The sequence below is a fragment of the Acanthochromis polyacanthus genome, chromosome 21, assembly GCF_021347895.1.
Source record: "Acanthochromis polyacanthus isolate Apoly-LR-REF ecotype Palm Island chromosome 21, KAUST_Apoly_ChrSc, whole genome shotgun sequence".
NCBI classification, from domain to species: domain Eukaryota; kingdom Metazoa; phylum Chordata; class Actinopteri; family Pomacentridae; genus Acanthochromis; species Acanthochromis polyacanthus.
In genome coordinates, this window is record NC_067133.1 from 21,614,144 (window position 1) to 21,641,399 (window position 27,256).

At 39.1% G+C, this 27,256-nt stretch overlaps 2 protein-coding genes across 4 annotated transcripts in view; one reads left to right on the forward strand and one right to left on the reverse strand.

Annotated features, from left to right (window-relative positions):
• LOC110970142 (ubiquitin carboxyl-terminal hydrolase 22-like) overlaps window positions 1-13,776 on the forward strand; it is a 49,420-nt gene extending 35,644 nt beyond the window's left edge. For both annotated transcript variants that reach the window (XM_051941296.1, XM_051941297.1), the window contains 11 exons: window positions 1,845-1,958; window positions 2,060-2,161; window positions 4,390-4,556; window positions 6,004-6,163; window positions 6,682-6,787; window positions 7,937-8,095; window positions 9,085-9,211; window positions 10,454-10,545; window positions 11,015-11,077; window positions 11,585-11,734; window positions 11,819-13,776. In XM_051941296.1, the coding sequence (XP_051797256.1) occupies window positions 1,845-1,958; window positions 2,060-2,161; window positions 4,390-4,556; window positions 6,004-6,163; window positions 6,682-6,787; window positions 7,937-8,095; window positions 9,085-9,211; window positions 10,454-10,545; window positions 11,015-11,077; window positions 11,585-11,734; window positions 11,819-11,861 (1,283 nt within the window). In that variant the 3' untranslated portion in view covers window positions 11,862-13,776. The remainder of the gene's footprint in view (window positions 1-1,844; window positions 1,959-2,059; window positions 2,162-4,389; window positions 4,557-6,003; window positions 6,164-6,681; window positions 6,788-7,936; window positions 8,096-9,084; window positions 9,212-10,453; window positions 10,546-11,014; window positions 11,078-11,584; window positions 11,735-11,818) is intronic.
• A 684-nt stretch (window positions 13,777-14,460) lies between these two features.
• On the reverse strand, window positions 14,461-20,130 carry LOC110970141 (somatostatin receptor type 2-like). 2 transcript variants are annotated; one of them, XM_022220355.2, is made up of 2 exons: window positions 19,796-20,130; window positions 14,461-17,986 (listed from the first exon to the last, which is right to left on the reverse strand). In XM_022220355.2, exon 2 carries the CDS (start codon window positions 17,939-17,941, stop codon window positions 16,829-16,831), a length of 1,113 nt encoding a protein of 370 aa, XP_022076047.1. In that variant the 5' UTR covers window positions 17,942-17,986; window positions 19,796-20,130; the 3' UTR covers window positions 14,461-16,828. The 2 variants fall into 2 exon arrangements, with proteins under 2 accessions (XP_022076047.1, XP_022076046.1); XM_022220354.2 differs by having other exon boundaries at window positions 19,880-20,125.
• Between the last annotated feature and the right edge of the window lie 7,126 nt (window positions 20,131-27,256).

Here is a 27,256-nt window from a genome sequence, read left to right on the forward strand (position 1 = left end):
AATTGTGGGTTTTTCCTTCTTTAACTGAGGGGTACCAACAATTTTGTCCACGTGTGTATATACATATATAGCTTAACATATATTTTAGACCACCAAAATATGTCTAGGGCTGGACTTGAATGTTCGGTCGTGACGGTGGTGTCCGAATATTTATTTTCAGGTCCGAATATTCGGATTGCCCCCCTCGTCAGACAATGTTGCATGGTCACTGTTATTTGACTTATCAGTTCATCTGTACCCCCGTCAGACGGACATTGCGAACTGAACCGGATATTCATCAATAATCGGGACAATATCCGGAGCCCAAAAATTGCCATTCAGGCCAGCCCTTCTTAGTGTTTCTGTCATGGTTAATCTACCAGTATGTGACAACTCTTTAATTGAAACGATATCTTCAATGCTACAATATAATTTTGTTGTAATCCTTTTTCTTTTTTTTTAATTACTGTTTTACTAGAAAGCTGAGAAAAAATGTATTTGCTTGCATTAGTGAACAGAAACATTTGTTTTAGTGGTGAAACATTGCTATTATAGCAGGAGTGAGTCAGATGTCATGGATTTAAGAGACTACTATCCCCTTCATCCAGCAGCAAGATGGTAGGAGTCATAGGCTTCTGTAATCTACAGCTACCGGAAACCAATACATATGCTGATTATGCAAATGCAACTAATGAGCAAGATTTTGATATTACCCCAATGAGAACAGCTAAATATAGACACAATGGAGACAATAAAGTGACTTCGTAGTTGTCTTAGTGGCTTTAATTGATTTAATGCATTTCAACAGTTTGGTTACACACACATACCCTCCCAAGTGCAGGGCTACAGTGTTAATTAGTTTTGAGATTTCCACAAGAGCCTCTCTGACATTGGTACTATGTTCATCTCTACCTTTAATCAAATTAATCCAAACTCCCCTGCCTGCTAGACTGCTAGAAAGCAAGCTCCCTACTCAGGGCTAATTTTACATCTTCTTTACCTCATATTCATAACCGCTTGACTCTCAGGACTCTTTTCATATCTTCCTCCACATCACTTTCTTGAATATACCTCCTTCTTTAGTCCTCTTTCCTCATCCTGTCGGTCTCTTGTCCTTAACTCAGCTTAACTAGATTGATGAATTCCTTTTCATGTTTTGTGCAGTACTGTACATCTTATTTGCTCATTGCCACGTGTTGCTCTTATTTTTCTTTCTTAACTGGGTGGTAAGGAGAGCACAGTTACTAAATGTAGCTATGCTTAACCAATGATGAGAATGATGAGATAGAAAGACTATCATGTTCATCAATTTTATTTTTTTTTACTAATCTCATGCATTATATATTTGTATATTTTCCTGTTTCATTTACATGCAATCACTAGGTAACATATACATGCAAATGCAAAAAAACAACAAAAAAAACATGGCACAACACAACATACACCAGTCAGATTTTATACGTGTTAGCTCACTTTCTCAGTGTGGGTAGCACCAAAAACATAAAAATGTCCTGTTAAGCTAAAAATAGGTTGTCACGGCAACAGAGCTGAGGTATTGTTGCTGTGGAGTTTGAGAATGGAAGAAAGTGGTGCGTTAGTAGGAAGCACAGGTGGGGGTGGGAGACAAATATACCTATCAGTGCTCCCCTCACATCTCCCCTAACTGTTCTGTACAAAGCAATGAGATGGTAACATATTGCAGTGATCGAAAAGTGTAGGGAGGAGAAAGCTTTTATCTTAATGCTGTTTCCGCCAGTGAGGTTGAACAGAAAAATAAAACCCAATGTGTATTACTGTGTAGGCAAAATCTATTTGTAATTACAGTGCAATCTCTCTCCATCTCTCTCCTTCCTTCCTGCTTCCAGCAATAGACTTATTATACGGTGGAATATATTGTTTTGTGTGTCAAGACTACATATATGACAAAGACATGGAGCAGATTGCCAAAGAGGAACAGAGGAAAGCCTGGAAATTGCAAGGTATAGCATCCTGTTTTCTGTCTGAGAAATTAATGCAGCCATTGAAATTAATCTGTCTGATATCTGTGTGCCGTCACATATATGTTTCTTTGTATCCACAGGCATAGGGGAGAAATACACAACATGGGAGCCGACCAAGAGGGAACTAGAATTATTGCGACACAATCCGAAGCGAAGGAAAATCACTACAAACTGTACCATAGGTGGGCAATAGACTGCACTGTTGAGCCTGCACATCTTAAAAATCACAGCTTTTCATCCTTACAGTTGTGCATGTGTATGAGAGTGCTGTGAGGATTTTCTATTGCTCTGTATCTGTACATGTGCCTATGGAGCAAATGTACTTAGGGTCACTCATGCATTTAAGAGTGATACCCAAGGTCAACAAGGCTGGGCAGCCCCACAGGCAGTACACTGGGAGAGGCAGAACACAATGTTCCCTCTCTGACAGATGCACAACATAGCATTCCTGAATTTGTCTCCCCAGAACTTGCTTTCCCTCTGTTCTGCTTTTTTTTCAGTTATCTGTTGCTTTGTTTTTTTCTGTCTCTCTTTGTTGTGTCTCTAATTTTGTCCATGTACTGAATTCACTATTCTCTCTGCACCTTTTCTTCTGGTATCCTTCACTCCCTTATATTTTCAAACAGCTTCTTTGGCCTCCCTGAATGGCCAGTGTCTTTATGCATGTGTGTACGCCAGGACTAGTCTAAAGTGTTTAAGCTCTTACTGAGCACTCTCTTCCATAAACAAACCTTGCTCAATTGGAGTAGAACCAAGACCTTGCTGTGTCTCACCTGTTCTACTGGCTATCAAAGAAGAGTTTTTCTGTCTCACACTAAATGAATTCATTCACAGTTTTGGGGTCTTTTCCAGGATACACACAGTTTTTCTGGCAGACCTGATCCAACTTTCTAGCCATGTAATACAGTGTCAGTGGCTTTTATGTTTACTAATTACCTTGTGTATTTAGATGGATGTGCTACAGACTATAGACTAGATTTAATTTTAAATGAATTAATCTCCCTATTTTCAACATTATTGTAAGTAAAACATGATGACAACAAAACAGTTCCAGCTGAATCTCAAACCAAGCCCATAGAACTCTCTGTAGGATGTGATAAAACTGTGGTGAGTCATAGATCAGTGCAAGGCTATAAAACCATTTTGAAAACTTCAAGTGTTCCCTGTAGCCCTGTGGTTCAATAATTGACAGCTTCAAAAGTCCTATGGTGAGACAGCTATCTTTACAGCATTCCAGAAAACGGGCTTCTATGGTCGAGTTGCTAGACGGATGCCACTGTTGATCAAAAGACATATAACATCCCACTTGGACTCTGCCAAGCATCATTTAAAGCATTCTAATGGCATGGGGTAAAGCATTTTTTTGGTATAATTGAGAACACGTTGGAAAAGACTTTATTAACTATGTGTGGCACACAACAGGCACTGCTCATCTCCTGGCTAATACCATTCCTGGTACGTGATGGTGGAAGCATCAGGCTATGTGGGTATTTCTCAGTGGCAGGGACATTAAAAATGCACTAGAGTGACAGTTCACCTTTTCAGCATGACCATGACCCAAAGCCTGAAGCCAAGACAATGCTAGACTGGCTTTGGAATAAATCCCTTACCGTCTTTGAGTCGTTGCACCAAAGCCCAGACTTAAAACTCACAGCAGCGAAAAGATCTAAAAATGGCAGTTCACAGATGGTTCCCATGCAATAGCGTATCTGGCAGTAAGAATAAGATAAATTCAAATCCAGGTGTGCATGCTACTGAATACTTACCCAAACTGCAATTGCCGGTAAAGGGGCTTCACAATGTAGTGAATTAGAGATCTGAATCTTTAGTAAATATGAGATTACATATTTGAAAATGGTAGATTAAAACCTTTCATAACTTTCTCATTATGGATTAGTAAGCGTAGATTAATCAAAAATGGCAATTTTACAGCTGTAAGATTAAATCAACTACAGAAGTGTGCAAAAAGGGAAAGATTATGAATACTTTCTGAATCTTCTGTGTCTGTGATTACATACTGTATAGGGCTGCAACTACCAAATATTTAGAAAATTATTAAAGCTGGCAATTATTTTTCTAATCAATAGTTGGGTGTATAAAATTCAGAAAAAGTCTGGAAATTTTAAAAATGAAAAATATTCTGTCTTCTATCACATCACACAAAGAGCAGCAGCAAGTTCTCACCATTGACAATCTATGACAAGGTAGTGTTTCACATTTGGCATTAAAATATCGAAACAATTTGCATGGTTCTTGTGGTTACCTATACAGTTATGCTCACTATTTCTGGCGGTTTCTAAGAAGTAAGTTCACCACAGTTAAGACTTGGTCCAAATAAAAAGAGAATGATCAGCTTATTGCCATATCGTTGCCATGTTATTCTCATTTTTGTCTTTTTCTTGTCCTGCAGGTTTACGAGGGTTAATAAACCTGGGCAACACATGTTTCATGAACTGTATTGTTCAGGCCCTAACACACACACCACTGCTGCGAGACTTCTTTCTGTCTGACAGACACAAGTGCGAGATGCAATCAAACTCCTGTCTGGTTTGTGAGATGTCGCAGCTCTTTCAGGAGGTATGCATTATTTGTGTGTGTGAACTTAGTACATAGGTTTGTTAAATGCCACAAAGAAAAGAAAAACCTGTGGTTTTGGTTAAAACAGCCATAATTTGAGAGTTTTTTTTCCCCACAACTACGCAATACAGAATGTTTTCTTGGAATGTAATCCACCGGAGAAGGCTGAGTCATTGTTGCGCTCTTTTGTTGAGTCTAAAACGTAAGACAGATTGGAGGGGAAAAAATGCTGCCTGAAAGGAATGTACTGAGCCATATGCAAGGTAATAAGTAGAATACAGTAATTACATTAATGCTGTCTGTGCAGATTATGTTACACAGCCATTTTTGCCTTTCCCAGTTCTTTGCTGCAAAAAGTTTGAGTTTGTATGTTTCACAAACTCATCAACTGAAAGTGTTGCATAATGGCTGCCTGTTCTGCTCCCACACTGCCTCACTTTCTTCTTACACCCTCTCACTTACTAGTATATATAGACACAGATGGCAAGTGGTGTTATAATGTATAATAAGTTGATTCATTACCCCTCCCTACCCCCCACAACACACACAGACATGAAGAGCTCTGTCTGTTCAGCTATAGAACGCATGAAGAAGGTAAGTGCTCACCTCTGTCACCCGGAGAGGCAGATGTTGAATGACTCTGTTTCTGTCTGGGACAGAAAATTTAGGTTCATTATTAATATATTAATTCCTAACATATGCAGAGTTGCTTATGTAAAACTCACTTCCTCGTCCTCTTGTAGGGTCTTTTGTTTGTTAGCCACCTTCAAACTGTTGAAAATGGGAAGAGTCTGTAAAATTCAAAAAGAGACAGTGGCGTGGCATATTTTTTCTCTCTCACAGCTTAATCACACTTCAGAGAGAGCTGTGGAGAATAGAACGAGGTGTGCGCTACATCTGCATGACGAGAAATGAAAGCACTCTCCGGCATAAATGAGCTCTCGTTGCAACTTTATTGTGCTGTTTACACTCTGTCAGCTCTCAGTTCTCCTCAGCTCTGTTGCTTTCTTACCTGCATCTTTTGACCCTGAACTGGATTGTTACTCACTCAAATTCCCATGGCAACACAGAGACTCTGCAACACTTAACAGGGATGTTTTTGTTCCAAGCCCTCCCCTTTTCCAGCCATCCACTTTGACTTCTCTGTCTTGCACCTCACACTTCCCCACTCTGTGGATGAACTGTCATTATAGCTGCTGCTGTTTGGTGACATGTTGGAGCTCATTCATGTCTGACGAGACCAAGAGAAGTGATCAAAAGAGTTGGATCACCTCCACTAATAGAACATTTGTGTTCAATGGTAAATTACAGATGACTGTGAGTAATGTAGCAATGGAATTGACAGAAAGGTATTATAATAACACACTAAGCAAGACTTGGAAAAATAAGTTAACCACCTCCTTGTTTCACCCCCACCTCCTGTCCTATCTTTCCACCTTGGTTTCAGTTCTACTCGGGCCACCGTTCGCCCCACATTCCCTTCCGGCTGCTGCACTTGGTGTGGACTCATGCACGTCATCTAGCAGGCTACGAGCAGCAAGATGCCCACGAGTTCCTCATCGCAGCACTGGATGTACTACATAGGCACTGCAAAGGAGACACCATCAGTAAGCTTTACTTGAATCCCTATGGACAATAGCAAAGACTTAATGTTCAAACATTGTACTATGCTGTCCTTAAACACATTAGGCTTATCTAAGTCATTTCTTACATGGACATTCAGAAATATTTTCTGGTGGTCTAAGACAGCAGTTTCACTGAATGGGAATAAGAACAGTGTCAGCTGAGAATGAGTGGCCACCTTCTGCCCGTGATCCAGCATCTGGAGTTATGTATTAGATCTACCCATGGAGCATACTGCCTTATTTCTCTGGAAACACACTGAAGGAGACTAACAATGGTGTGTACCAAGGGGACAGCAAGCAAGCAGTGTGAAGAATGTCAATTGGCCCTACTGCAGTGTAATAGCAGTCTGAGTCACCCCCAGACCCAGCAGTAATGCTTGCTCTGATTGGCTAGAGAGAATGCATAGTTGTGAAGCAGCAGAGAGATGCTGCTGCAAAGTAAAGTGAGAAATTACCAAGGAGGTGTTGTTTATTTTTACTTTCTGTTCTGTGTCCCGCAGGAGACGACAATGGGAAGAAGGCCAACAATCCAAATCACTGTAACTGCATCATTGACCAAATCTTCACTGGGGGCCTGCAATCGGACGTTACCTGTCAAGTTTGCCAGTAAGTTTGCGTGTTTGTCTAAATGTGTTTGTGCTGTTTTAAAAAAAAAAAGGATAAAAATGCAAAGGACAATTTGCTGAAACAAAATCCCACCTTAGATGTTTGCTGCCCATTCATCTTGATGGAGCATCACATGATCACTTATATGCCTCCTTTCTGTCTTGCCGCATTTACTTATTCATCCATTTCTCGCTGTTGTCCTCCAATACTCACCTCTCACCATTGGGCTGACTGAAGTGGATGCCGCCCATCATCTTATAGTGGGAGAACCGCTGGTTGTATCTTCACCACTGCTCTTATTCAAAGGCCCAATCCCCGCAGAGCTGTTTTAATGGGGCTTGTCTAGACAGCAACACAATCCAAGTGTTGCCTGTCTGCCCCCTAGAGCTGTCCTGTCACATTAGCACTAGCACACTGCACTGAACTGCAAAGCACCTTCCACTGACTAGCAGGCAAGCCAAACCTACATCACTGCAATGTTACCTGCATCCACGGGATAAAGAGACACTGCTGATGGAGAACTAGTGATGCTGTTTAGTGTATCATTCTGACAATGAATTGAACCCCTTTATAATAATTAGAAATATTGTTGACAACAGATTGTCAATGGGTAGGCCTTAAGCAACAATACAGCAGCTGAGGCTTTCTAGCAGAAATGGTTCCATAATGGTGCCATATTACGGCAAGGTTGCTCTCACATCACTGTAAATGCCTATTTGTCTTCTTAGCCACCCACTGGTACCTCTGGGTATTACAAAACCATGAGTCATCTAATCAACAGTGATAATGTGCAGAAGCCCATCTTTGTGTGTATATCTTTATGCAAACTCGTGTCATTCTCCACTGGAGGCCTCCGTTTTGCCCAGGCTAAGTCCATCATGGTCATTGGGCTGGAATAATAAAAATTCTTTATGCAAAGCCAATTTTGTCTGATGTAATACTTCACTGAATTGCAAATTGACCTGGAACGACAGTGTGCGCATACACTCGTTCGATCTCCCAGCAGGCTTAAACCAAAACATGATCAGAATCTGCAGAAGCTATGTGAATTTAAGCTTATGTACTACCGTCAGTGTCATCGTCTGTCTGTCAGGATTTCACATTACTTATTATTGTTATATACTCATTGGACTCTATTTTTTTCTCTAGTGGGGTTTCCACGACGATAGATCCATTCTGGGACATCAGTCTGGACTTGCCTGGCTCATCCACGCCTTTCTGGCCCCTTAGCCCTGGAGGGGATGGCAGCACAGTCAATGGAGAGAGCCACTTGTCAGGATCCACCACACTCACAGATTGCCTGCGCAGGTACACCTTCAGACTTAGCTGGCACAAGACAGGTTATCTTATTTTTCCACTTTTGCTTTATTCCTGTATATCTGTTAGAGCTATCAAAACAGTTTCTCGGTCATGTAGGTTAGGGAATATTTTGTAATGCTCAATCAAATGTGCGTCTTGCGAAAAACCCAGTATTCAGATGCAGCTGGTGTATTGAGCTACTGCATGTTGACTTCCTTTAAGTTGATGGACAGTACAGCTGATAGTATTTAAACCTTATTGGATAGAAATAAATCGTGTTCCTAACATTTTAAAAGAAAGTGAGGTGTTACCACTCTATTTTCTTTCAGGAGTAGTCAAACTAATTTAATTCATCCCTTCACTTGTACGAGGGGTCACATATGGTGTCTGCTCAGGCGCAAGAATTCTGTTATCCCTAGATCTCATCTTCTCCCATCACCAGGTTGACAGAGCAGGTGTGACCTCTCATATTTCCTCCTCTGCCTCTTCATTCTTGCAATTTCTTTCCCCCTCCTTATCTTATTTCATTCTCTCTCCTCTCCATCTAATTCCTTTTTCTCCTGTGCCCTCACTCTCTACCTCTCCCATTTGTCTCATCTTCCCGCTCTCTTTTTCTCACCTCCTTTCCTGCTGATTTTTTTTTTTTTTTTTTTTTTTACTGCAGCTCCTTGCACACCCCTAGTTGCTGCAGCAAGTGTCTTAAAGGTACAGAACTGGTTGGTACTGTTGCCATGGCGATTGAGGCGTTGGCAATACTAGCAGGGCTTGTGTTGGGTGAACTGACATACAGTCAGACTGCACCAAAACCCTGCTGGCTGGCTTATTATACACACCTTCAGATTAACTTAGTGCATACTCCAAGTACAAAGCCTGAAATGTACCATATAGAATCCATCACAGCTTTCTTTCTCTTTCTCCTAGTTTGCAGCCCTGTGCATTTGCATGTGTTCATCACTCTTACATATCTTTTCTCTTTTATTCCATCACTCACTCTGCAGGTTTACGCGGCCTGAGCATCTAGGAAGCAGTGCCAAAATCAAGTGTGGCGGTTGCCATAGTTACCAGGAGTCCACCAAACAGCTGACAATGAAGAAGCTCCCCATCGTAGCATGTTTCCATCTCAAAGTGAGTCAGTCAGTGACAATGTGCTGCAAATTTTCTGTCAATATCTTATCTGTCACTGACTAACAATTTGACTATTTAGGGGAACATTGAGTTTCACAGCATTCACATGTCTAATTTTGTCAAAACCTTGTAAATATGGCTCTGTCATGTGGCTTAAATTTAGCTTTTATTGAGAAAATATTTCATACAAAGCTCAGATTTTGCAGTGGCTCAGCTACGTGGTGTATTGTTTTCGTGTGGTGGTGTTCAAAATCAGAAAAGCTTTTTCATCCCTGCAGGGAAATTGCTTTGCAACAGTTGCTCAAGGTTGTGGAAATTGTAAAATTATATAACTTCAGCAGAAAGATGAGGAAGTTTATAACCACATAGCCGCAGCTGGTACAGAATCCTGCATATCGAGTTGGACAGTTTTGCCCAGTTTCGTGTGATTTAAGTCTCTGGAAATCATGAAGTAATGCGGAGCCCACAGTCCTGTGATTTAAATAGCATCCAAAACTTCCTGGGTGTGTTGTATAGATGTAGCCTCATTGCTAACACTCAGTGTCTGGTGTGCAGAAATGTTCTTTCAATGTCATGTTACCAAAGTGGGACCATTTATTGTTAAAGAAGGTGGCAAGTATTTCATATTTTTCTTTGCCACCCTAGGAATTTATTCCTTTCCACCCAAACCGTCCTGAAGCCATTGATAGTCATGATGGAATACGATTTCACTGTAACCAAATTCATGTTGAAACACATAACACTACACTCACAGAAGTCTTCTTGTTTCCTCACCGAGGCTGTTGACTTGTCCATCTTATTGTCCAGAGATCTCACATCTCTCATTTTAGTTGTTACGTATGACCGTGTAGGACTTTCATGCAGTGTCCCAGGACATCTATGATTTTAATGACTCATAAAGTCCTCCACTGTCCATTTTTTATTTATCAGAAGGTACTAGAGACCTATAATGTATTTATGATATTCATAGGACAAGGCTGCACAAACATTGTCTTAGATAAATCCAAGTCTGTTGTTATCTTGTTATGAATGTGTAAAAGTGTGACAGCCAGGGTGGAAAACATGTATTTCCACTTTTCAATAGATGTGTTGGGTTTTTTGCACATTGTAATGATGATGCCTGATATTCCTAATGTGTTTCTTCTCCCATCTCTCCCATCCCCCCATCCTTCTCATTTTCTTGCTGTTTTTCTGCCCCTTCCCCCCTCTCCTGTCTCCTCGTCACTCTCTTGCCCTCTTCAGCGATTTGAGCACTCCGCTAAACTGCGGAGGAAGATTACTACTTATGTTTCCTTCCCTCTAGAGTTGGACATGACACCCTTCATGGCATCCAGGTGAGATTACCGCAGATGTCAGTATTTTTTATGTTTGTTTTTTTACTGTAGAACAGAGTGTTACTCTAACTTCCCATGTATTGCTGTGCATACTGTATTGCCGGAGTCAATGTAGGAAAACAGAATTTTCTCGTATCCAAAAGCTGCTCCTTAATTGATTGCATTTTCATTTTTACAAATACACCTATAAGCTGCACATATATGCAATTATACAAAAGCTGTTTTATTAAAGGCTCCCAATAAATATACATCCGTGTTAGTAGAGCATGCAGTAGCAGGCATGCCCCACCCTTCAGTGTTGCATCCATTCAGCTCTGTTCATAGACAGAAAGATCATTAGTGGTACAAGCACAGAAGTGATCTTCTTTCATAGATGGTATTATTCTGCCACCTAGTGGATTTTTGGGCCAGTGTCGCCTGTTTACGCATGCATATAATATTGAAAATGTTTTTTTTTTTCTCTTTTCAGTAAAGAGAGCAGAATGAACGGGCAGTATCAACAGTCGGTTGATGTATTAAACAACGACAATAAGTGAGTAGTAGATTGGGTTATGTCTGTTACAGCAACCTGATTTATTAACACTCTATTCTCAGTAGTTGTACAGCAGCATTGATATGATCAGAGAAATTTCAACTCTAGCACAGCAGCAGATGCTAATGACCGAAAACATCCAGCTGTGACTTCCCCCAATTAAATCAGTTTGAAGCCTATTAAAAGCTGCTTATTTTTCTTCATCCATGACAATGACAATAGCTTTCATTCTCCAGGACATTTACCAAGAATTTACTATCTTAATCACACCGACAGGTTGTCTTGTGGTAAGGACAGAAGATGCTATTCAAAATTTCAAAATTCTTTTTTTTTTTTTTTTTTTGGGCTCTGCAGTGTAAAAAATTACCTTAAAGAGCAACATTGAACACCATCAAGCCCTTGTGTACGGGAAGGATAATAAGGCTTTGTGAGATACTGATGTCAAAGTCACACAACAAAGGACAAACTTAAAGAAACATCACACTTCTTTATTTACTTTATTTCCAGGTATTCCTTGTTTGCAGTGGTTAACCACCAAGGCACATTAGAGAGTGGCCACTACACCAGCTTCATCCGCCAGCACAAAGACCAGTGGTTTAAATGTGATGATGCCATTATCACCAAGGCCAGCATTAAGGATGTACTCGATAGTGAAGGGTAAGAGTGGAAACAAAAAATTACAAGTTCTTTAAAATGTCAAACTTTATGCAATCTTAATTTAGTTTTTCTTTCTCCCTTCAGGTATCTTTTATTCTACCATAAACAGTTTCTTGAATATGAGTAGTCTTTGTGACCACTGACCATAAAGAACCACTGCTTCTAACAAGAGAGTCAAGGGACTGGGGACAGGATGAAATGCAAACACACAAACCTACCTGAAACTTTTTGACTACCAGTCTGCTCCTCCAGCTCTGGAGGGCAAAAATAAAAAGGCATGTAAAATCATGCAGCCTTTTAAAAGAAAAGAAAACAAACAAGCACTGAGCTACTTCTTGGCATCTACTTGACAAAACTGAATGAAGAGGAGAGAAGGACAAAGAGTTTGGTGCTTTCAGTTCCAGGCTTGTAGAGGGAAGAGGCCCCACATCCCTCACTTTCTCTCCCTTCCCCTTCCTGCTGCAGGGGCAGAGTCTAAACATGACTGACTGTCATGTTGATTGGGCACATCTGGATTTTTCTTACAGTATTCTGACCCCCTTCACCTCCCACACACCTTCCTTTTTCTCCCATGGTGCTCTCATTTCAACTGACCAAGCATTTAACTTAGTCATGATGGAGGACAGTATGTTGTCATATGCATATAGGACTGAACGCAAAAAATATATATATAAATCAGTGTATTATGAACTTTGCAAGAACATTTTTAAAGGTATGGTTATGTTTTTATTATTTGTGAATTTAGTTATGAAATACTGTATGAATCTAGTATACATCTATTTTTTAAGAGTAAAGAAAACATGGGAGAGCTTAGAGATGCGCTGCCTTTGCCAGTTGCTGGGGCAGCGCTGCCATGGAAACTAAAAAGATTTGGACCTGAGCGTTCTCATGTTCCATTATTTACTGTGTTGATTGTTTCATTTTTAAGTCTGGTTGAGGGCAGGGAATATCTATTTTTTTAGCAACTCGTTGAATTTTGAGTTTTTGTTTACTGTTCTTTACAGTGTCTTTTTTTTTTTTTTAAATAATTGTTTTCAGTACAGTCATATGTCCCTCGCTGTCTTGGTACTGGAAATGTTTTATGGACGTATTATACTTTCATTCTCGTGGAATTTTTGGTATAATGATGGTGATGATCAATTGGCTCATCTTTGTTGTTTAGAAACTGTATGATGAATGTGAGATTTGGGTTTCATATGGCATTTTAAAGATAAGACTCAATACAGTATCAGGTCCTATAATATGTGAGGATGATGTGTTCTCTCCTAATTGAACACTCTGAATGTTCTGTGCAACAAAAAAGCCCATTTAACAACACTGCATGCAATTGGGCTCCCATGATCTTATAATGTGTGAAAAATTGCCCTCAATAATGGCTCAAGGCTTGCTGCCTGCCCGTCATGACTTTTTGTTCTGTAGTTTGGGGGTTTAGGGATGGAGGAGGTGATTGTGTGCAATTTATAGAGGGTAAAACATTGCACATATATGGTCACTATGCGACCACAGCCTGGCTCTCAATCCATCAGTGTTAATCTTCTCCATGGCAACTGTGGCTGGTCTCGACCAGCGTGGTTTGTGGTATGTCTTGCCTCTGCAGTGCAGTAAACCTTGTACTCTATTCAATCAGTATGCTGTCAAGTGAGACTTTAGTCACAATACACATACACGTCAGGGTGTTGTGGTCACTGATTGCGTATGTATGTATGTATAAAAAAAAATAAAAAATTTAACTATACCTTCAAATAATACACAAGGGCCCGTACCTGTCACAAAGTAATGCCACATAAAATACACAGCCCCTGTTTGTTTAGCTGCTCAATAATTGAAAACAAACATGCATATCCTTTGGTCTGCTGCAGAGCCTTGGCTAGAGGGAACCGATGGATTTCAGAAAGAAAAATGAAGGTGCATTGGCCACACTATTGTTATGATCATGGAGCAGTTAAGGCCACCCAAGGACATTCAGGGACACAGCTGAAACGAAAAGGAAGAGAAGAGCTTCATTATCTGTTTCAGTTATTAAACTTGGAACAAAACTGGAATGTGTATGTTCTGTCTTTTGTCTTATCCATTTACACTTTCTCAGTAGGGCAATATATTGCCAGGCGTAAGGTACCAACCATACCAATTCAGAATGTGGTATTTAAAGCAGTATTCTGTACGATCTCTATTACTGCCAAGGTTTTCTCATTGTAGAAGAAGAAAGAGCATAGAGGAAGGAAACAGATTCTCCTTTTGTCAAGAGCCGATGGCAGGAACACAGTGAACCACGTGCTAACATGTTGAGGTCAGTGTTGCCTTTACCTTCTTTGAGCAGATGAAGTTATGTAGATGAATATGGCGCCACTTTGTGGTCACACCAAGAAGCACAACAGGATTGTGGGCAATCAAGGCATATGAACACATTTCAGACTGAAAAAGCTTTACCTTTAAATTTTTTTTCTTTTTCTCTGACATGCTTCACATTTTAAGGTCATTAGAAGAATAATATGACCTGACGTATGTGATATGTGACTGAAACTTGCATCATAGTTGTGATTTGCAATGGCATAATTATTTTGGGAAAAAAATGTTATGTGGAAAATTCTAACTTTAATTTGATGTAAGCATATCTTATCATCAATTAAAATATTTTTAAGTAAATAAAATGGATTTAATTTTGATATTATGTAGCATACATGTACAGTTTGAAAATGACTATTCCACAGTATTGTACCATAAGAAAGTTACTTTTTCTTATTTATTTTCAACACAGGTATACACAATCTTTGTTCAACAAACCTGGTTTGTCAGCTGTTATTTAAGAAAACAGAAGCTGGAAAAACATACTTGCTATAAACTTTCTGCAGAAACGGTAAAATCCACGATAAAAAAAACACATTGAACTCAAACACTAATGGGACAAATATCAAATAGGAAATAGGTTATAAAATGTTATGACATGACATACTATGACAAAAAAATATGTATAGGTATTATTTTACAAAACCTTCATTAATAAATAAAGAATAACACTTCTCTTTGTAATCTCTGCTACTATGATACATAATGCAATATGTCTGGTTAGCTCTGGCTTACATTTTGTACCAAACACTAATACAAAACTTTACACTTTTTTCTGGTTTATTGTAACTGAGGTGTTTGGTTACAAAGCCTGGGGATTCTGATCCTGATAGACCTTCCCATTTAATTCTTTTTTTCTTTGGTCATCCAAGCCATGTCTACAATCATAATTCATGCCTTGAGTCATCTCTATTATTAACATGCTAATGGTTGTTTCTATGCAACCAACCAACTGTTGCTACAGAAATATGGGGCACTAGATGCGTCCCATGTGTTTCGATGGTAAGAAGTTGCAGCCCCCCAAAATTCTAACACCATGCTTACATTAGTAGTAACATTCATGCTGGCTAGAGGTTGCTAGCTGGATGCTCAAATCAACTCAAAGCACTCACACATAGTCACTGATCTTTGTGTAGTTATCAGAATCTACCCCTAACTTTAATGTATACGAGAGTGCTTCCACATGTAGTGGTAAACCATAAGGAGAGTGATCGGATACAAGTAACAAACAGCGAGGCACAGGTTGTCATCATGGCATGAGGACTCCTGGAGTCGCACTGTGATGATGATGATGATAAAGGAACACCTCAACCTTTTGGGGATAAGTGTTCTAGCCCTTCACAAATTTACATCACTCAGTCATGCAGTTTCAAAAACCATACTCAAATACCCTCCCAAATATCACTGAATTGTTAGTGTTAGAAAGATTACTATGAGGCAGTCGGAGACAAGTTTAGTCCCTTATATTATCAAAAAGAGGACCACAGTAGCAAAGTAAACATAGTCCTGCTTATGTTAATGTTTCTTCATGGCTTCAAAACCGCAACAATAGTGACCCATCCTCTCCTTGAAACTCTACTTCAATACAGGGATAATGTGGTCAGTAACCAGGTGACCTTTGACACATTCTGCTTCCCTTCAGAGAGGATACAGAAGGAGAGTCAAATTATTTTTCATAAAACATTATCTGAACAGCACTGAGATGACATAAAAACAAGAAGTTGATTCACTATTCAAGATTCAAAATGAATTTAACATCATACTGTCCAACATTTTTGAATGAGGTTAGCAGTGACAGCAGCAGTATTATGTGATATTCATAAATATCCACTGTAGATAAGCAATTGATAGGAAACAGTAGCCCATATGCATTCAGTCTAGTATAACAGGCAGGTGACATCACAGTAGTTAATACTATACAGCACTGTAGTCAAGTTCCTATACATCTTAGCAGCACTTTGGTTAGAGACTGACTTTATACAATTTGCCAAGCCATTACTATTAATGGAATGGAAAGCAGGGAAAAAGTGAAAACAGGCTCAATATTTACTAAACATTGTTACTCACATTTATATTTCATACATTTTGTACCACGGCTAAAAGGTCTCACACAAATTAGACAAAGCAAAGACCACTGCATTACAGAACATGATAAACACAACAGTGCTGACAATTACTTTCATAGTCTAAAAAATAACATTATTTATTTACAAATCACCCAAATAATTAAAAACTAAAGATACAGCCATTTTCTCTAATAACTTGCAGTTTTATTAACAGTATGCTGTTTTACAGCAAATCATCACATTGTTATTTTGTTACATTCACACAATAAAGAGACATGGAAACTTGGCACAGGCCCTCTCCTGTAAACTATGTATATAATCCTGGGTGTCCAAGGAAAATCCGTGTCAACCAGGGGACCACTGACAAGTGGGTGTTGATGTCTGCTCTAACTTACCTAAGAGTCAATACTGAGGACTGAGAAGAGTCAAACAGATTTCATTTACAGCCTATAGAAAGCATTTGATTGCATTTATGATCATGCAATAATCAATTTGCTTACATACTGGGGAATGTACTATAAATAGCATTGGAATCTGACATTATTAATTTCTGTTGTTGCTCTGTTCCTCTGAATAAGTTAGTTCACTCTTGAATAATGTCCTTTCTGATATCTCATTAGAGAGACTGACGACTGTTTCTCAGATAATCTGTCTGCTAGTATGTGAGAATCTGATCACCTGCGTCTCAGATGCTGGTCTGTAGGTCACCATTCAGCAGAGTACTCTGGGTTTCTGTGGGATCATTCATCATGTGTGATTTGTCCTGCCGACTATCACTGCGCTCAGCTTCATCCAGCCCTCCTACCTTCTTAAGACATAAAACATTCTGGAAACTCTTCTTAAAGTTCTCGGATAGGAAGGCATAAAGAATGGGATTGGCACAGCTGTTGGCATATCCTAGTACCACCACAAATGCAAAGGTACTTCTCAGGATGGGAGTGGTGCTGATGGTGCCTGTCACTGAAGTGACGTTGAACACATAGAAAGGCAGCCAGCAGAAAACAAACACTGCCACCACAATGGACACCATCCTGGTCACCTTCCTTTCTGAGCGCTTCCTCTTGGAGGATCCCACACGAATGCCTGAGGACTTCACCTTAATGATGATGAACAAGTAACAAAGGCAGATTACCATAAGGGGCAGGAAGAAGCCCAGAATGAAGGTGTAAAACATGAATGCAGTGTAATATGCTTCTTGAGGCTCAGGCCACACAATGGTACAGAAGCAGCTGTCTTGCTTTGTAATGATGCCGCTGTAGATAACAATAGGCAGATTAACCACCAGCGACACCCCCCACACTGCGAGGTTGATAGTCTTAGCCATACGGGGCTTGCGCCACTTTGTGGACTTTATGGGATGCACCACAGCCAGATATCGATCAATGCTCATAACCATCAGGCAGAAGATGGAAGTGAACTGGTTAAGGGAGTCGACAGTCATCACTACTCTGCACAGCACGGGCCCAAATGGCCAGTGGACCAGCGCCAACTGTATGGCGATGAACGGCAAGCTGAGCATGAAGAGGACGTCAGCTACTGCCAAGTTGAGAATGTAGATGTTGGTGACAGTCTTCATTTTGGCATAACGCAGAATGACGTAGATGACAAGGGCGTTCCCACAGAGCCCCACGGCACAGACCAGAAAGTACATGCAAGTGATGACCACCGTGCTGGTTCTGTTATAGCTGTGGTCTGTGTAGTTCCCATGGAGGTTGGACTCATTGCCCTGCACAAAGCTGTCATAGATGAGGTGCTCCGAAAGGTTTGGAGGGGATGATGGGAAGATCCAGAAGTCCATGATGCCTCAGTTTCTCACAGTCTCACACTGGTTATGGCATTCCACCTGCGGACAAGAAAAGCTTTGTCAGTAATAATATGAAATGTTCTAAAATAAGTGATTCTTCCCATCCTGAGAGTTATGGTCTAACTAACAGAGAATAAAATCATTATTCCATCTAATATGTATTTTTGTACTGATTTGTTTCCTTCCCAGTGGAAGAAAATGGAGCTTTAAGTCATCATGGTCATCAGATAGACCACTTGATGCCAGATGTTAGCTAATCACCCTAATTGATTTGAATGAAATAGATGGTAATCACATGGCGTTTTGCAATAATACTGTATGCATGAGTGACACAATACAGGAGTGTGTCTTCAGCGCTTTTAGATGTTTCAGTTTACTTGTTTCCTTTTCCTGGAAATATCATGGCCAGCTGGCCCTACAGGGAACTGATCATCTCTTTTGAGAACAGCCCTGATTGATAGCATGTCTAAAGAAGAGCAGCTCTGGATCTGAGGCATTGCTTTCCACCAGACCTTTCCTGAGTGTTTGTTTGGCAGGCTTACTGCTATCAAGGGAAATTACTTTGCACGCCTCACAGCCATAAGCTGTCCCAGGGGAAATGCTTGCACTTCACGTGTTGCTAAATGATTAGCTGTGACAGGTTACACCAAATTCTTTGCTGACACATTTTTCCAATTTATTAGGGGATTGGTGTGGATGCAAATTATTGTCAGCCAAAGTAACTGAATGAGGGAAAACACTGTACTGCCAATAGCCTCACTGCAATCAGATTGAATTGCTTGTCAGAGCATAGGAGCAAACATGATATGACAACTTAGTTTGGTGCCAATAACATGAAAGGTTTTGCTATATGCCTGTCTGTCATTTTCTCCATAGCAAGATACGGTGAATTGTACCTGGAGATTTTTATTTTTTTTTGATGAATAGAGGACCAAATGTTACTAAAAGTGATATTTGAGCTCAGTGACAAATAAATGTCTGTTATCCGAGTGAGGTGGAAAGACAGAATATTCCATAATGCATCATTTGGAAGCAGTGGAACACGTTTTGTTTGGCTTGTGTGAGAAAAACAGTATGTTAATTATTCCTACAAGAACAGAGCAGAGAGATGACAACATGATGTCCTGTGAGGCACTTCAGTTGCTGATGTGAACAATAAATGAAATAATGAATCACTGTACACTGTAGATATATATTGTTTTTTGGGGTTTTTTTTTGCAAAATTGTGAAAGAATATACAGTTATGTTGGAACTTAGTTATAATGCTGTATTTGAGACACTGTGCAACAGGTATGTAAACATCAGCCTCGAGCCTGTACTGTCCAAAGAAAGAATACACTTTGCTCTACATACAACCTCTTTGATGGATTTTTTCAAATGGTTTGTTTCTCCACCACGACTTGAAGCCACAATTTCTCTAACTCTTTCTTCGCGAAGCTACCACGTAAAAAAAAGAAAAAGGACATTCAACCGAATACATTATTTAATGCTCAACGATAATAATGCCAAATAAAGGTTATCGGAAGCAAAGTGAGGTCAAGTCAGTCATTAACAATGTTACTCTATACACAATCGCCTGAAAATTTTATTTGCTTTGGTGAATTACGAAATGGCATAAAAACGTCACAATACCAGTTTACAAAACTGTGCGCAACAAACCGATCAGGGAATGCGGTGAATGTGCAGCTGGTAGCTTAAACGATCCAACTCGCTCAGTGCCAAATGATGCCATATATACGTAAATGGAATAATCACGCCATCCTTCAATATACTGCGTTGTTTTTGTACATGTGCTGACCAATGTGGCAGCTGTGATAATCCTTTTAAAGTAATTTAGCACCGCCGTACCTGAAACTGGGTTTAACCTCACTATCCACAAATTGCGCTGTTTCTGTATTGATGGAAGTATCTCAGTGTTTGAAGCAGATTCACCTTCAAATATTCCTTAAGTTTGCTTCACTGGCGCCGAGGTGTAAAACTCCCTCTTAATAATCCCATAATGTATCGTGAGATACACACACGGAAAGAAAGGAAAAAAGGCTCCGAATTAGTCGTGGCGCGATGCGCGCTGTGACAGTCTCGGCGCGGAGATGTTAAAGGAGTGGACGCACATGAACTGCGTCGAGAAGGTGCTGAAGAAACTCACCCCTGAGCGGAGAGAGAGACGGTTTCTTATAATGCAGAGATCCAATTCTGCATTCAGACAAAGCTGATTTAGCAAATACACACTTTATTGCACCTTTGCTGACACACTGTTTTGGCAGTGACAGTGAAATGGACTCCGACAGGTCAATCTAAACTGCCTCATCAAATTACCAATAGATCCTTTCAGCATGTCAGAATTGGGGCTCTGAGGCATGTTTATCCAGGGCATTGTTCGCACCGGCCAGTGTGTCAGTGTCAATGGTTTATTAAGTAAATAAAATAAAAGAACAAAAAAAGACAATGGCTGTGTTGACCAGGAATTGTCAAGAAAAATATCCCTTCAATTCAAACTAAAAGCTTAACATTAACACCATTTTATGCATTTAGGGACGCTGATAAACGTATGGCTGTGGTTGAAAGTGCAGTTTGAGTATGGCTGACAAACAGAGATTGGGGAATTTACTAGTATTAAATTACTGATGTTACTATATATTATTGGATGCATGATGTGAACAATTTTCGATTTAGTTTGGGATTTTTGTAAAATTACAACTCAGTCAATCATTCAATAGACATTGCAAGATTACAGAAGGATTTTCCTAATTCAACCATGCCTTTTATGCAATCTCCAGATGGGAAAACTTACTTAGTGTCAAACTCTGATGCTCAGAGTTTGACACTAAGTAAGTATACCCAAGATAGGTGACAGTTATTCAGTGGACACAGACTTCAATAAAGTGTCCCCAGACCACCAACTGCAAGTCAGTGCATATGCTTCACCTTTGATTTAGTTCTCAGCCTTTGGAGGCAGCACTGAGCTCCAAATCACATAACGAAAACACAACTCAATTTGAGCATGTTTTGCTTGAATTGTTACATGCACAAGATAAGTGTGTCAAGATGACTGTTTGGAGTCTCTCCACCTTGTTGTGTTTGCTTCATGCTTTCTTTGCTCAGCAGCAGTGAATTTCTTGCTTTTCTCAAAAGCAGTTAATTATGGTGGTGATTAACAACCCCAAATCCAGTGTCCCAAACATCTCTTCATCAGTCTGTGAATGACTATATGCCATGCTCATGTTTTCCCCCACTTTGCCCTTCGCCCATGGACAGATTTTTACCCCGTGTTCTGATGAGAGCGCTGTCCTACCTGCTGCACAGGCAAGACACTTTTCAGTACAAATGCACTCTTTAGTGGAAGGGTTAAACAGTTTTGACAGTAAAAAGGTGATTTTTTTTTTTCTGTTTACTATGATTGTCGCGATTTGTGTTGATCAATGACACCACTGTTTATTCAAAAGTTGCAATATATAAAGTTTTAATGGAACAAAAAACTGTTAGATGTATTTTTTTTAAATATCCCTTATTAATCCCACAAGGGGAAATTCAGATTTTCACATATCCCCCCATCTGGGGGGGTCAGAGCATAGGGTCAGCCACGGTACAGTGCCCCTGGAGCAATTGGGGGTTAGGTGTCTTGCTCGGGGACACCTCAGCATAAGCACAACAGACCAGGGATCGAACCACAACCCTCCGGTTGCAAGACGGCCACGCCACCCACTGAGCTATGCCGCCCCCACACTTAAATCTTTGGCAGCATGTGTTGACTCAGTGGTGTAGTAGGCTAGTTAAGATGATCTGCAAGTGGGTAAAAGACAACTAAATAACACCCTTCAAGTTACACATTGCCAGGGACATTAGTCAAGATGATGGGTTGCTGGGTGCTGCTCAGTTTTAGTTTTGTTACAATGGCCATGACCACTGTTGTGTCAAGCCTGATGGCCTCACAGTGTAGTGGATTGAACTCTTTGTGGATTGAACCAGCAATCAATCTGGCATAAATTAGGTCTGAGACTGAAATCAGGTATAAAACCCATAATTGTGTGTCTTTTGGGAAATATAGGTTTTTATTTGTCTTAAAACATGAACTTTATCACTGAGGCAGTGCACTTTTAAAGCACGCCTTGCTTTACACAAATAGCTGTGGAAGGATAATGAGGTACTTGGTGTACTGTATTGGGGATGCTTGTCTGTTTGTCTTGCCTTTAGAATTCACTGGGGCCTGCTGAAGCCTGTGTGATTGAACACTATTCTTTGACAGAAAGGTGCTTAAATGAAAGAGAGAAGACAAAAACATCCCAACTGTCAAAAAAAAGCCAATTTTACAAAATTATAGGAGTCTGCTCAGGGCCGGCCCTAGGACTTTGGTGGCCTTAAGCAAGATTTTTTTTGTGGCCCCAAAACATGCACAGGGCAACTAACAAATCACGTGTACAGCTTGTAATTGGGTTAAAACACACATGCACATGATTAACAGCATTAACAGATTTACGTTTTATTGGAATAAAGACAGGGAAAAAATGCGAATCACACACTTATTCTGGTGTGGCCCCCTCTAGTGGATGTGGCTATAAACAACGGCATAGAGTGTTTATGCCAGCGGCCGGCCCTGAGTCTGCTAGTTTTCTCACCTTCTGTGTAGAGGTTCTGGACTGATATAAATGGAGAAGGTGAAAAGGTCAGTATCAGCTTAGGAAGAGAAAACAATATTTTATTGTTACTTATCTTGCCACCAGAAACAATCAATGACACATTTACTTGATTTTATGTAAAATACAATGCGGGTGAACTGAAGTCTTAAAATAATTTTACTGTGACATTTCAATATTGACATTTTGGATCGAATTTACCTAATGACTTTGAATGATCTGTGGAGTGAAGTCTTGACTCGCTGGACAGCTCAGGTCTTCATTTGCTTTCTAATTACAAAGCCACAATCAAGCTCCTCTCTGATTCAGGTCCTGAACTGAAAGCATTGATTTTACATCCTGTTAAGCTAAATTGATAAACAACTGATAGCCTGAGGCAGCTGTAAATATTTAATGAATACCACCAAAGCTTTTGGCACTTTTGTAATGGTTTTGTTACGAAAGAAACAAAATAACCAGGTGTTTTGGAATATCTTAGCAACGAGCAAAGGTATTATACTCTTCAGTGGCTTCAAGCAAACCTTTTCTCATTTTAAGAATCATTACAAGACAAATACAACTTGGAATTGGTGGGCATTGCTTTAATGGATCAGAGCACTATGCATGTTTTGGTGTTGTTTTTAACTGCCTTGAGTGCTTTGTCGTGTAGGTGCTAGAGATTTTAAAGACGACTACATCATGTTGACTTTCCATCCTTTTACTAAATCCAATTGATCGTATTGGATGAGGTGTCCTCATCTGCTAATCACTGTGCTATTTGACTGGGTTACAAAAGGTCACAAACCCAACATTTTAATTTCCTAGGATACGACTCTCTCAGATTGCAAATTTTCCCTGACCAATATTCCAAAACCCCCAAATCTTTTATTCAGCCAATCATATATAATAAAGAGTAGTAGGAAATACTCACCTTTTCTCTCACCTGGTGAAACTGAAAATTATTATTTGGTTGTCAAAATAATTGATTAAGTGATAATCTTGATAGATTCACGTGTTTTAAACAAATCAACAGTGTAGAATTACAGCTAAGCTATTTTAAGGCAGGGAAAGTTTTTTATTCTAACTTCTAAATATGTCAATTTAATACACAATTTTTACAGTTAAAATCAATGATTAGAGGATTTAAAGGCATTACTGTTGTTACTATGTTTTATTTCCTGAACACAGTACAAAAGCTGCACTCCAAAGTTTTACCACCTCATTGTGACTCTTATCAACAAAAGCAGTATCGGTCATAGGTCTCAGCATACGTGGGCTGTCTCCTTCCTCTGTTCTCTTTGCACGTTGCTGTTTATTTACATAAAATGAGTCTGGCTGCTGTGATAAGGCCTGCTGAGGTTGATTTTAACTCCTAGGAGACACAGTGGATGGGTGATTGTGGAGGATGTTGATCTGTCTGTGTTTGGTGTTTTTCTCCAGTTGATTGACTCAAAGAGGGAGCACTAAGATATGTAGAAATGTGCCTTATTTCTTGTGTAGAAATAGATTTTCAGATTTGAGCGTGACAATCTATTGCTGACCGTGGTCATTTGGGAAAATATTGAATTTTCGTTCAATTTTGCAGTCTACATCAGCTTTAGCCAAAAACTATCCTCTTGTTTTGACATAACATGAACTCCTTCTGGCATGTGTTAATTGCTCTCCAAGACTCCATTACTGTGAGATACAGCTGAAAGTTAAGGAAAATGCTGCCAGATCTTCAGATTTTTTTTAAAGATATTTTTTACTTTTTTGTCAGAGTTTAGTCTATTTTTTTTTTGTCAGCCCCATGAAGATTCAGGGTGTCAAGTACTTCAGCATGAGTGAATTCTTAAACAAATGGAGCTAAAATTAAAATGGTTCTTGGTTTGGGTCTATGCTGTCAACAAGATGTCTGGATGATGAAGAATCAGTTAATGTTAAATACGAATCATTCTCAGCAGAGACTATTGCTAACCATAGAACTGAATTGCTGGCGACTTTTAACAAGACAACATGTAAAATCTGATTTACTTATATCTGTAAGGTTGCACTTCCTCACCTGAAATTCAGTAAATAAGCTTGTAATTAAATTTGTTTGGTGAAGGTGAGGTGAGTAGTGAATTATTTATATATACACTACCATTTACAAGTTTTAGAACGCCCCCATTTTCGATTTTTTAAATTGAAATTTACTAGCTTGAAATGGTACAAAGGTAAGTGATGAACTGCCAGAGGTTAAAAAAATGGCAAAGTTACTCAAAATTAAAAATTATGTACATTTCAGTGTTATACCAAAAGGCCTTTTTTCAGGATATAAGAAATGGGTTAACAATTTAAAGCTATTCTGCAGCAATAGAGGTTGATCAAGCCTAGAAAGTTGATGCTACCAAGTCCTACAGGTGACCCAACTTCTCTTGATTACTTACAACCCCCTCTGTCTGCATAAAAGTAGTGTCAGAATATACCATGGCACCGTACCCTCCGGAACATTATTTGAACAGTATTGTACTACTTATGACCATGTGATATTTCAGTTTTTCTTTTTTAATAAATTTGCAAAAATTTCTACATTTCTGGTTTTTCTGTCAAGATGGGGTGCTGAGTGTACATTAAAGAGAAATAAACTGAACTTTTTTGATTTTGGCAAATGGCTGCAATGACACAGAGAGTGAAAAATTTCAAGGGGTCTGAATACTTTCCATAGCCACTGTAAATTACAACATCAATTAAACTGACATCACTCGGTGGATGCAATCACATGAAAATATGTAACAGATTGGCTTAGACTCAACACTGGCTTGTCTGTGCTCGTAGAGCATCAGGGTCTTGTCATAGCCTGTTGTCTGACATGTAAACCAACCACTGTTCACCTTCTGTTATTGCAGTGAAGCTAAAAGCCTGCTTTTTTCAGGTGTGATTGATTATGTTTGCTGCAGATTGTGTCACCAGACCTCTCTGAGGCTCAATTCAAAATTCTTTTTAATTTCCTTTCTGGCATGAATTGCAGGCAATATAGCTCTTCCATCACATTCTTTTTTTTTTTTTTTTACAATATCGAAGATGTTTATGAGTAACACAATGAACATTGTTTGAAATCAGTGTTTATTGTGTATTCTTGTTTTTGGGTGGCATTTTTGTTTTTCTTTTTGAGTTTCAAGTCTTGCTAAGTTTTATGCATTTTCATTTTGATTGTGCACATACTATTTTTTTTTTGTTTGTTTGCCAGTAGAACCCAACATTTGTTTCAATAGGAAGTCCTGCTTTCAGATTTTAAGACCAGTGCCATGTCTCATCTTGGGAACCAGTTCATAACATTTAGGTGTATGTGAGTTGGCATGCCAAAGTCTTTATTTCATTTAACTTCCAGGATTAGTATCAGTATAATCCTGAGTGTTAGGCCACAACCGCATTTTCTTTGTATGTCCTCAAAATTTATTTTCTTCTTCTTCTTAAAAACAGTTGCAGGGGTCCTTGATATTGTTTTCATTCTCTTTTCAAGAGGGCTTCAAAGAGAGTTTTATAAACTTCATAGTCACAGTTTTGGCATTGTCTGTTTCATACTCTCTTTCAAGTATCAATGGCTGGTTGCCTAAATGTCTGGTCAATAAACACCCTTTTGGGTGATGTGAATTTGACTTTGAAGCAACACGGAAACCAGTGGAAACAGTCAATATTTGGGATTTTCACTGACTGAATTAAAAATTTTAATAATAACAACAATCGCACCAACAACTATAACAACAAAAATAACTATACTAAACACAACAACAAAAATATTAAATATATTAAATAATTAATATATAATATTATAGATTATTATTTCAGAACTGTCTCAATACTTGTCTCTTATCTGTGCTGTGCATATACAGCCTACAGTTAAACACAGTTCAGTCAAGACATCTCCCAGTTGTTGTCATGTGACCTTACAGAGTTTAGTGGCAAATGATTTCTCTTTTACAATTTTTAAATTAAGACATACTGACTAAAGAGATTTTGATGAAATATAATGATTTTAGGCTTAAATTTAATGTATTTTTCTGATGGAAACCCACATTCTTTCAGTTTTTATAGTTTCTGGCCCTGAAGAATGGCATGATTTGGGCAATTATATAAAAAAATACCATACCTTTCAGGTCTGCCAGTGGATTTTGATGTTCACAAGGTTAATTATTTTCTTCAGACTTCCCACTTCAGAAAGCTTTTATACACATGACATGGATGCCTAACAGTGCACATCTTGTATCATATCCACAGAGCAAGTCAGCAGATGTACTTTAAACATGTAAACAGTAATCAGTTGTGAATCAATGTTGCATTCTTTAGACAAACCTTTGTTTCCTTGTGGAAGCGCTCACATGCACATTTTTCTGCTTCACAATTGAATGTGAATTGTCAAGCTGAGAAGTGGAGCTTTTGGCCACTGCAGCTTTCTAATCTTATGAAATGAATTTTCATTATTCTCTTCAGAGCCCAGATAATGTACACACGTGGACAAAATTGTTGGTACCCCTCAGTTAAAGAAGGAAAAACCCACAATTGTCACTGAAATCACTTGAAACTCACAAAAGTAACAATAAATAAAAATTTATTGAAAATTAAATAATCAAAATCAGCCATCACTTTTGAATTGTTGATTAACATAATTATTTAAAAAAAACAAACTAATGAAATAGGGCTGGACAAAAATGATGGTACCCATAACTTAATATTTTGTTGC